Source organism: Narcine bancroftii, chromosome 2 (assembly GCF_036971445.1).
Source record: "Narcine bancroftii isolate sNarBan1 chromosome 2, sNarBan1.hap1, whole genome shotgun sequence".
NCBI lineage: Eukaryota > Metazoa > Chordata > Chondrichthyes > Torpediniformes > Narcinidae > Narcine > Narcine bancroftii.
Window position 1 is genome coordinate 252,645,751 of NC_091470.1, and position 12,538 is coordinate 252,658,288.

Below are 12,538 nucleotides of genomic sequence, written 5' to 3' on the forward strand. Positions count from 1 at the left end.
TTGCACTGTACAGTTGGCTACACAGTTGGCAGGTTTAACCACTGACCATTGTAGCACACAGTGTAGTTCATCTGCCCAAGTCCTCTGTGTACATCACCAGAACAGGTCTTGAGACTAAGCAGGTTAAAGGTGGGTGGTGGCTCTATCCTGGTGGAACAATCTACTGATTAGATTCATATTTATTGTCATTGTGCCAAGTAAAATACAAAACCAATGAAATACAATTTAATTCCAAACAGAAGTTAAAAAAATAGAAATAAGTACATGCAAATAAAAACAAGTGGATTCAGCAAGCAAACAATTATAAAAGTATTGACTACAATGTGAGTGCAGTACCACTCAGCGTTCTGATTTAGACTGCTGAATCAGTCTACATTTCTATTGATGGATTGTTGGTCAGCACTGTGACTTCCTAATCACGATTCCTGGCATTAATACCTGTGCAAATCCATTTTACCTTGGCTTGTTCTGTTTAAAGGTTCTACAAATTCCCTCTTCTGTGTTTCCTTGGTTTGAAATTTTCCTCTCTCTCAACAGATTTCTGAAGCACCTTGCTCAGATTTACAGTGCTGTGTTAGGATTTATCGTTATTTTCTCTCTTTGCTTTTGACATATTGGACCTTAAAGAAAAGGTGTGCAATAAATGGTTGACTGGATCAACAGCAAGGTTTGGACTCTCTTGTACCATGTGATGTGAAGCTTATTCAGGAAAAGAATCTTCCAATACTACCTGATGATTATAAACTGTAGTCATGTTTGTGCAATACACAGGGCAAATTTCCTTTACACATTTTCAATCTCATTTCCATTGTATTTGATATTTTGTAAGGCAGGTCAAAAATAAAGTTCTGCACTCTTAACAAATTGGTCCAAATCGATTTGTCATTCTGGCACAGTGGAGCAGCATCAGTGACCATGATCCTGATCTGCAATGCAGTCTGTGCTCTATCACCCTGTTGCTTTCCTCTGGCATTCTAGTTTTCTCTCACATCCAAAAATATGTAGGTGAGTGAATTCAATGGCCAGTGTAAATAGACGCTACATATTGCAGACATTGGAATTGTACACTCCTATCCCAGAATGCACAGGTTGTGACTTCATCAATGCTGTAATGTATTGAAATACTCTCTTACCACAGTTTTTTAATTTTTATTTTTTTTTTAAATTTCCATACATGTAATTAATAAACAATTATAAAAATAGTAAATATTTAAATTTAAGAAAGTTTCAATCATAATGGTTATAAACTCACCCTTCCCCTCCCGTACCCTCCCTCCCTAAAACACCCCACCCCCCCAAAAATTATATGTATAAAAAATATATAGTAACATAGAATAACGAAAAAGAAAGATAGCTTCATGGAATGCTCGGAGGATCACTTTCCAACACACAGAACTTCAGCAGTTTAGGAAAGAAGATTAACACAGGTCTGAAGAGGCTGGAAGAACACCACTACATATTTAATGCCTAAAATTTGCATATATGGGCTCCAAATTTGCAGAAATATTCTATATTTATTTCTCAAATTGTATGTAATTTTCTCCCAGGAGATACAGCTTTGAATTTCTGCATTTCATCTTCCCATACCCATATGTGAATCTGATTTCCAGGTCACTCCCTGTTTAGTAGTTCCTGTTTGTAATAAAAAAATACATTGCAGAAGTAAATTTCTTAGTATTTCCACCTCACTACAAGTAGATAACAGCATTGATGGATCTAACTTTCCCTCACATATCCTCTCAATAGAAAATAACAGAAAAGAGTATTATTAGTTATTCTGTATTTATTCCTTACTTGTTCAGATGACTTCAATTGACCTTGTCCATAACAATCTTCAATATTTTTAATACCTTTACTAAACCAAATATTTTAAAAATCGATTTTTATTTTTAAAAAGGTACAAGATCATTTTGATTCAAAAGCATCTGAAGCGATATACTTCCTTTTGTTCCAATTTCATCATTTATCTTGTTCCAAATAGTAATGGTATTTTGACATTGGTATTTCTTGAACACCAGTTATTGATTTTGAATCCCATTTATATATAAAATTCCTCTGGTAATCTCTCTCCTATTTTATCCAATTCTATTTTTATCCATGCCGGTTTTTTCTACTCCTTCAAAAAAAGAAGTAATAAATCTCATTTCAGCCACTTGGTAATAATTCTTAAAGTTAGGAAACTGTAGGCCTCCCAGTTCATATTTCCAGGTTAATTTTTATATAGAAATTCTTGACATTTTTCCTTTCCAAAGAAATTTCCTTACATGTTTGTTTAATCCTTGGAAAAAACCTTTTGTGGTAATAATATAGGTAACGTTTGAAAAGTATATGGTATTCTTGGGAATATATTCATCTTAATACAGTTTACTCTTCCTGTTATAGGTAAAATCATGCATTTTTTAAATCAACTTTTTTGAATAATGGCAAATAATTCAATTTATATGTTTTTTTTTTCAGATTATTATCTATATGAATCCCTAAATATTTAATCCCATATTTTGTCCACTTAAATTGAATATTTCATTGACAATTACTATAATCTCCTTCCATAAGGGACATAATTTTACTTTTTATCTCAATTTATTTTATTACCAGAAATCTTATCATAGTCTTCCAAATTAAAATGTAATTTTTGCAAGGAAATTTCAGGATCTGTGAAATATATGAAAACATATTCTGTAAATATACTAATTTTATGCTCTTCTTGACCAACATTAAATCCCTTAATTTCCAAATCACTCCTAATTGCCTCTAACTTGCTCAATAGCTAGTATAAATAATGCTGGAGATAAAGGTCATCCTTGTCAACTTGATCGCATCAGTTGGGAAGGAGCAGATATTTGTCCATTAGTTAATACTTTAGCTTTGGGATCATTATATAATGCCTTAATTCAATTTATAAAAAATTTGCCAAACCCAAATTCATCCAAGACCTTAAACAAAAAGTCCCATTCCAATCTATCAAACAGTTTTTCTGCATCTAAAGACACATCAACACTTTTTTGTGCTAAATGTATAATGCTAATTAATCTAGCCAGGTTGTCTGCCAATTGTCTCTTTTTAACAAAGCCTGTCTGGTCCATATTTATTAGTTTATGTAATAATTTTGTCACTGTTCAGAATTTTTGGAAAAATCTTATGATCTGCATTCATTCATGAAATAGGTCTATAAGATTAAGATTTTAAAGAGTTTTTTTGATAACACAATAATGTAATTATTGCTGTTGAAAATTATTCTGGGAGAGTATGAAGATATTTTTCCAAAATCTTTATTTCTTGTTCTAATTGATCTTCCTTTTTCATATACTACTTTTTAAAAATATTTTATTTATTCAACATATATAATGATTAAAATTTAAGAATGTTATTGCATAGGTACATAATGAAATATTAACAAATATATGTTGAAAATCTATTTATAAAAAATAAAATGCTAAAATCTAAAAACTAAAAAGCCTGCAAACTACAAAAAAACCCTAGTGACCCAGCCTCCCCCCCCAAAAAAAAACTAACATATATGATATTTCATTATAAAACAATTACAAATAATTAAATCGGATTGCATCAGTTGATAATCAAAGGCCTCAAAAACATTATAAAATATTTAGATTTTTAGGGAAAACCACTGATCAACAAAAAAAATTCATAATTTTAATTTAATTATTTTTGCATACAGACCCCAAATTTGCAAAAAAAATTTTTAAAAATCTCTTAAATTATATGTATTTGTTTCTAAAGGAATACAACTTTGAATATCAGCATGCCATCTATCTAATGTTAAGGAAACATCAGATTTCTATGTTAAAGTGATACATTTCCTTGCTATTACTAAGACCAACTTAAATTTTAATTGGGAATCCGACAACAATAATTTAGGAGTAACACTTTCAATATTTCCTAACAAAAGTAATTCAGGATTTAAAGGAAAATTCATTCTCGTTATCCGTTGTAGAAATTTACTAATAGAAACCCAAAAAGGGTTAACCTTTGAGCAAGACCACGTGGAAGGAAGAAAAGTTCCAATTTCTGTTCCACATTTAAAACACTGATCCGATATATCCAATCTCCATCTAATCAATTACTGAGGAGTAATATATAATTGATGTAAAAAAATTATAATGGAGTAATTTGTCATACATTAGTAGTATTTGTCATAACTTCTTTACACAAATTCTGCCAAACTTGTTGATCTATTATCGTGTCCAAATCGAGTTCCCATCTTTCTTTTGAATTAAACAAACCTTTTTAGGTGTCTGTTCTTGTAATATATGCAATTGAAATAATTTTTTTAACCATTCCATCAACCATAATTTGTTCCAAATTTGAAAGATCTTTTAAAATCATTTCCTGTCCCAATTTCTCTCTTAAAAAGACCCTCAATTGAAAATAACAAAATAACGTGTTAAAAGGTATACTGTGGCATTGTGAGCAGTGGAAGAAACACAGCCACCATGTTGAGGGTTATTAACAACTGTTTTTATTCAAATTCAGCACGGCCCTTGAAGGGCAGCATGAGCTCAGTCACCTGGTGTATTGTGACATCATAATCGCTGCCCAGGGTGTGCGCTGGAAGGGATGCTGCAGTCAGAGAGAAACCTCTGACAACGCCATTTCCCCATGGCTGCTCCACCACATGGCAATACAAATGGGGCCGGTTAGCCATGAGGATGTGGGCCGCCACAATATCATTTTAACCATGAATTGATCAAAAGATATCAATCTATTATTGTGATAACAATCCCCCAGATTAGAAATTCCTTTAAAAAAGGGTTATCTTTTAAAAAAAACAAAGGATTAACTATTGGTGTTTTTAATGAAAGAGTATATCCATCAATTTCTAATTTAACTTTATTCCAAATATTCAACAAATGTTTTAATATCAAAGCTTCTTTATCTATTACATTAGATTTAAAATCCCATTTATAAGTAAACTCATCTCCTATCTTATTTGGTTCAATATCCACATATGATGGTTTAAGTTTACCAAAATAAAGACTAAAAATCTTAATTGTGGTAGTCTATAATTTTTTTTAATTGGAAAGTTGTAATCCTAACTATTCATACTTCCATGATAATTATTCTAATGACTTTCTTACCATCTTCCCTTTCCAAGAAATTCCTAACTTGTTTATTTAAATCCTGAAAAAAAAATTGAGGTATAGATATAGGTAAAGTTTGAAATAAATATTGAAGTCTTGGGAAAATATTCATTTTAATACAATTAACTATCACAATTAGCATAATCAGTAAACTAACACATTTCTTTAAATCTTCCTCTTTTTTAAGTAATGGAATATCATTTCATTTATATCAATATGTATACCTAAATATTTAATTTTACCTGTCCATTTAAAATGAACCTCTTTTCTACGTTGTGAATAATCTCCTTTTACAATTTCCATGACTCACTTTTATCCTAATTTATCTTATATCCCGAGATTTTCCCATCATCTAACAAATGTCTATAAAGTCTTGGTAATGATATTTGTGGTTGAGTTAAATAAGCTAATACATCATCAGCAAATAAACTAATTTTATGTGGTTCCTGATTTATCTCAAAACCCTTCAATTGTTGATCACCTCTAATTTTTGGGGCAAGTGGTTCTATAGCTAAAGCAAACAAATTTGATGATAAGGGACACCCCTGCCTACTAAATCTACTTAATTTAAAAGGTTGAGATATCTGTCCTCTAGTAATCACTTTAGCTTTAGGATTTCTATATAAGGCCTTAATCCAATTTATAAAATTAGTACCAAAACTAAATTTACTTAACACCTTTAAAAAATCCCACTCAAACCTATCAAAAGCTATTTCAGCATCTAAAGCTACAATCACACTAGAATTTTAATTTTTTCTGAGCTAAATGAATTATACTTAAGAACCTTACTATATTCTCCGAGGTTTGCTTATTTTTAACAAAACCCATCTGATCCATATTTATTAAATCAGGAAGATATTCATTAATCCTATTTGCCAATACATTTGCTACAATTTTATAATCTACATTTAACAAGGATATAGGTCTTTAACCATATAACCAAGAAGTAGGTTTTACTGGATCCTTATCATTTTTAGAAATAACTGTAATTATCGCCATAGGAAAAGTTTGTGGAAAGCTATGTTATTTAGAAGCCTAATCTATTACTTTCTTAAATAATGAAATCAATAAATCTTTAAATTCTTTATAAAATTCAACTGGAAATGGACCTTCATCCAGAGATTTATTATTATTATTTAAACTATTATGCGTATCAGAAATCTCTTGATCAGTTAAAGGAATCTCTAATCGATCTAAACTTTCTTGAGTCAAAGATGGTAATGTTAACTGTGACAAATAATTATCTATAGGCTCTTCATCTTGTAATGAATCAGATGTATATAATTTCTCATAAAATTCCTTAAATACATCATTAATTATTTGTGGCTTATATATTACTTCATCTTTATCTTGTATAGTTCTGGAAGATTGTTCACCCAAGCCAAAACTTTGTGATCTTTTCCATAACTCATAATATTTTTGCTTAGATTGTAATATCATTTTCTCTATTCTATATGTTAACATTGTGTTATATTGTCATTTTTTATTTAATAAAATTCTATATTTATCCTCAGAAGATTATTTTTGAATTTCTTTTTCCAGTAAAGTTATCTCCTTTTCCAATTTGTCTATATCTTTCATTTATTCTTTTTTAAGTTTTGAAATATAACATAATTTGACCTCGTAAATAAGCTTTCAATGTATCCCAAATAACAAACATATTATCTACTGAATTTAAATTAGTTTCACAAAACAATTGAATATGTAGTCTTATAAATAAACAAAAATCCAGTCTTTTCAATAAAAAAGAATTCAGTCTCTATCTATAAACTATCTGTTGTTTTTCTACAAATTCAAACTCAATTAAAAGAGGAGCATGGTTAGATAATAATCTAGTTTTATAATCCACAGCAATCATTCTTTATTGATTTTGAGCAGAGAGTCAGAAAAAAAATCAATTCTAGAGTATATATCAAATCTGATAGAATAAAAAGAATAATCCCTTTCCTTTGGATGCATTCGTCTCCTTGTATCAATTAAATTAAAATCTTTCATTAAAGATAACACTGTTTTAGCTGTTTTTGATTTCACTATATGTCTTGAAGACTTATCTAATATAGGTTCTAAACATAAATTAAAAATACCACCCACTAATACATTTTTATGTACATTCACTAAATTTAAAAAAAAGTATCCTGTATAAATTTTTGATCATCCAATTTTGATGCATAAATATTTAATAAAGTCCATTCTTCAGAAAATATTTGACAATTTACTATAAAATACCTTCCCGCCGGATCCGTAATTACATTTTGGATTTTAACTGGTAAATTTTTCTTAAATAAAATTTCCACTACCCTAGCTTTTGAATTAAATGTAGAAAAAGCTACTTGACCTACCCAATCTCTTTTCAATTTTAAATGTTCACCTTAGTTAAATGAGTCTCTTGTAAAAAGGCAATATCTACCACAAATTTCTTAATATACGTTAATACCTTTTTTCTTTTTAATATCTTAATAACTGTTTTAGCCATTATTTCCCAAATTACTAATGTACAGTCCTATCCAGGAAGAATTCCCATAACTTAGATTGGTCTGAGGTGTCATCATCTGCAATCCAAAGACATTGAACATATTCAAAATGAAAATATATAAAATTGTTAATTTGAAGAACAAAAAAATAAAAATAAACCTCCCTCCCCAAAATACCAGAAAGACCAGCATTACCCCCCTCCATTTTACAGGTTGAGGTCAAACCATGAAAACACATGTAGTCGTCAGAAACTAACAAACACAACCTCCGCCTCCTGGGGGGGGGGGGAAAGAAAAAAAATTATAAAAAAATGAAAACACATTCCCCATTTTGATAAATCATTTCAATAAGTCCTCCTATGGAAGGCGAGCCATGGGCAAATCTTTAACAAAATCTTTGGCCTGAATATAATTGTTAAAGAAGACATTCTGCTGATCTGGAATGAAAACTTATAAAGTTTCTGGATGCTGCAACACAAATCTATAGCCTTTATCATATAAGGCCTTCTTAGCCGGATTAAACTCTTTTGTCTTCTTCAAAACAGCTTGACTCAGATCCAAATTAAAAAAATCTTACCACACATAATTCAAAGTTCCATGTTCTTTAGCTCTTCTCATTACCAATCCAAGTATCTTTTCTCTATCTTGATCATTTAAAATCTGATAAATATAGACTGACCTCTTTGATTCGGTCCCGGCTTTGATCGGAGAGCTCTATGGGTTCTCTCAATCAGAATTTTCTCTTCAAAATTTTCTTGCCCAAAGGTCTGTGGTATCTAATCTTGGGAAAAAAAAAAGCAAATTATATCTTGACCTTCTTTATCCTTAGACATTCCAACAATTTTAAGATTTTCCAAGAAATCAACCATCGCCAGCAATTTTTCATTCATGGAAACCAAGGCAATAACAGAGTCCTCACTAACGTTTGTTATTTCCGCAGTACATTGAATTTCTTCACGATCATCCTGAATTCTTTCTTCCAATTTATCAACCCTTTGTGAAACACTATTTATTGATTTAGTTAAATCAATTTTAACTTGTTGAATTTCTCCAGTTAAAAATTTAAAATTATTCTCCATTGCATTTGTAAGATTATCAATTTTATCCATTTTTTCTTAAAAAACCTTGCCTTGCCTTTAAATTCTTCTTCTTCTGTAGTAAAATCACTAGAATCCTCTTCCATACCAGGTAAGTCCTCTACTTCTTTTTCTTGCAGACCTGAGTGCTGGACTGGCCCTTTAAGAGATGTGAAGTTTTTTTCCCTTTAATTATTTCATGCACGACTCCTCATGCATGCGCAGTGCGGAAGTAGTTTTCAGGATGGCACCATCTTTGCGGAGAGCTGCGGGGATGGCCCTGTGAGACGGATCCTCTCCAAGGCAGTCTCCAGCAGGTCTAGAAAGAACTCCGATGGCCGGCTTCATTGAAAAGGTAGGCCCAGGTTCTTTTCCTCTCTTCGGTTCACGTTTTTCCTTCGGTGTAGTTTTCAATGTTTTTTTTTCTCAATAACATTGTAGTTAAAGTTATTAATAGTTTAGAAAAGACTTTAAATTAACTTTAATAGTAAGAACTTAATTAAAACTTTTTAAATTAAAATCCCTGGGAGTCATAAGGGAACGCTGCGTTCTATACTGCATCACGTGACCTCCCTTATACTCCTCAATTTTGGAAGTAAAACTTGTAATTTGCCCTCTCTCAAATATGCTTTACAAACTTATGAAGTTCAAGTTTGTATCACAAAATAACTGAATTTGTCTTCTAATAAAATCACAAGCATCTTTTTAATAATGAGTTCAATCTCTATCAATAAACCAATTTCTCTTTATCAGGCATTACAATTGCTATTAATAAAGGCGAGTAAATCAGGCAGAATTTTTTCTTTATTTTCTGCTTCTAATATCCAGCCTTGTAACTGTGCTGAAATTAAAAATAAATCAATTCTAGAATAGGAATCATGCCTATTTGATTCTCGTCCATGCATCTATTAAGTTCAAATCCCTCATTAATACCAATGTAGTCTTTGCTGCTTTAGCTCTTGTCATTCCTCTAGTAGTTCTATCTAAGATTGGATCTAAACAAAAATTAAAATCTCCTATTAAAATACTCTTATGTGCCTCTGCTAAATTCAAAAATGTTTCTCATCATCCGCATTTGGTGCATACAAATTCAAAAGAGTCCATAATACCCAAATATATTTGTATTTTAATTAGATGGTTTTTTTCTGCAAAATTGCCACTCCTCTTGCCTTAGAATTAAAAAATGAAACCGCTACATACCCAACCCAGTCTGTTTTATAACTTCAATTGTTCTCTTTTGTAAGTTAGTTTCTTACAAAAAAGCTAATTCGGCTCCCATTTTCTACTGGCCTGTTTAGCCCATGAGCATTAACATTTATAAATTTCACTCTATTACTAATATTACTAACCCACTACTTCCTCCACCTCTGCCTGTGAACCCTCCTCTCACAACTCTGTTACTCAACATCCAATATGTTGGCGCATTACTCCTCCGGCAATCCAGACTAAGAAAATAAAATAGATTTATTTAAAGCATACATATTTCCACACATAACTGTATATAAACAAAATAACCCCCCCCCCCCACCACGTGTGTTTTTTATATGATACCCAACACTATCTCCTTCTATTTTACGGGCTGCGACCAAGGTCACAATTACCCACATGATACAGCAGGAGTTAGAACTTCATTTCCTCCCCAAACCCCCGGTACATTAATCTTTGATCATTTAATTCCAAAACCACCAAGAAAAAGAAGTAAAGCAATATTCTACATTATTCAATCCTGCATAAACTGCCAAACAAATTTAGTCTATCTAAAACATATTAACAACAACTGATCTTCTAGTTCTTCTGGGTACTTGGAAGATGTACAAAGCTTAAGAAGTACTTATTTTCACCTCCAGGTAGGAAAATCTTCAAAGTTGCAGGATGGCACAATACAAACTGATATCCCTTTTCCCAAAGAATCTGCGAAACTGGGTTAAATTCTCTTCTTCTTTACAATAGATCTGCACTTGTATCAGGGTAAAATAAAACTTTACCCCCTTCATACTCAAGTTGGCCTTTTCTTGCTCCTGCCCCTTCTCCCACTAGGATCAAAATCTTCTGTCTGTCTTGATATTGAAGAAACTTAATTAGCACAGAGCATAGGTTCGGTTTTGGAAGCGGTTTTGCTCCAAGGGCTCTGTTTGCTCTTTCAATCTCAGTACGATTCCCATCTCCCAATACTTCACGAAACCATTTCTTAAAAAAAAATTGGGACTTGTTCTTCAACTCTTTCTTTAAGACCCACTATTTTAATATTATTTCTTCTACTAAAGTTTTCCAAAAGCTTTTCATAGTTAAAGCAATGGTGGAATCTTCCACTCCAGTCAGTCTATCATCCATATGCTGCATTTCTTCCTGCATTTTCTTAATGTATCAAATTTTCTCTTCATTTTATTTGCAGCATCCAAAACTTTATTTATTTCTCCTTTCACTTCCCTTTTCATTCCATGAAATTCTCTTATTAATCAATGTTTGTTATGTCTTAGACTTTGCATTTACTATTGCATTTAAAAGTTTTAACTTCTTTCAGTATCTCTTCTAATTACTGGTCTTCTCTTTCCTCTTCACTGCTGATCTCTTGTGAGCCAACTTCTTCTAACGGCGTCTCTAAAGGCCCCAGCTTTTCACGCATGCACGATTCACTTCCGGGATCTTCCCCGATGCCATCTCTCTGTCGTTGTGAGAGAAAGATGTCAGCAGAAGCTTCCTCAACAGGTTTATTCACCCAGGGAGTAGCTCAACGCTAGCTCCCTGCTTCAGGCTTGCGGTAGGCCTCAGACCTCTTCTGGCCTTCTCTTTACATCAGGCTCCAGGTAAGGCTGCAGCAACTTTTTCCTTTCTTTGGAGGCAGTTTTCAAAATGTTGTAGCAATTTTTAGATGTACTTCAAAATTAAAGCATTGCTTATTCGGTACTTTATTGCTAGTTTCCCAGGAGGGTCAGGTTCGTACATCCTAACCCTATGGCATCATGTGATGTCCCCCCCCCCCCCCCAGCTTTTTAATTCCTCATGTGAAACTTGTAGGTCCGTGTTATTTAAGATGGTGGTGGATTGCAAACAGTCCTTTAATTTCTTCACTACCACCACAGAAACAGGGAAAAAGGGAAAGGGATTGGAATTGGGAAGATTGCTCTACTGGGAGGGGGCATACTGTATGTGTGTGAATAAGTGATTTCACTGTGGCTACCAAATTTGTCAGCATCTCAAAGCTAAATCCATTAATAAAATTGTCCTCTGATATCCTCTTATGGATATATTTTCCCTGCATTTTTATGGTGACCATTGTTAGCCATTCCAGACATTTCCATCCTCTCTGCTTAGCCAGAGCTTGACTGTAAACTTTTAGGCCTCAAACCTATCCCATCTCTGCTTGTGCTAAGAAGCGGTTGGAAGGTGAAGAGGCCAGATAATGTGACTGAGCTCAGATCTTATATGGATTTGATTCAATATTCCAGGATCAGCTCTGGATCACTGTATAATCACATTTTTGCACTAACTGCAACTCTATTGATCTACCCTTTCATATTTATTATCTTTTTTCTCTCAGCACCAGTTTAATCTTTTGAATTCTTATGAATGCTTTGTCCATAAAGAAGAATTTCAGTTCATTTGTACGTTGTACATCTGTGTTTGACAATAAGCTCGATATCGTCATTAATCAAGGCCCTTCCCAGATTTAGCAATGATGCATACACCTGGGCTAGCCGTTCAAGAAGAATGAAAGATGGAGATTCAATAGAAAGTGTAGCACTTAGGTTTAAAAGAAGAGCTTACATTGAGACTCCTGGCTTGTAAACTAAGACACAACAAGGATAGTGAAGCCAAAACTATGAAGCAGGCGATATTATCAGTCACATCATAGAGGATTTCCAAGTGAAGCCAAGAATATTTTTCTCTTGCA

General features: G+C 32.5%; 1 protein-coding gene across 12 annotated transcripts in view; it reads left to right on the forward strand.

Annotated features, from left to right (window-relative positions):
- Positions 1 to 12,538, forward strand: part of ofcc1 (orofacial cleft 1 candidate 1) — a 341,671-nt gene that overhangs the window by 268,431 nt on the left and 60,702 nt on the right. The window contains exon 20 of one of the 12 annotated variants that reach the window (XM_069920844.1): positions 538 to 829. The exons of the other annotated variants lie outside the window; for them this stretch is intronic. Within the exon in view, the coding sequence (XP_069776945.1) occupies positions 538 to 651 (114 nt within the window). The 3' untranslated portion in view covers positions 652 to 829. Of the gene's footprint in view, positions 1 to 537; positions 830 to 12,538 lie in introns of those variants that run through there. 12 annotated transcript variants of the gene reach the window in all.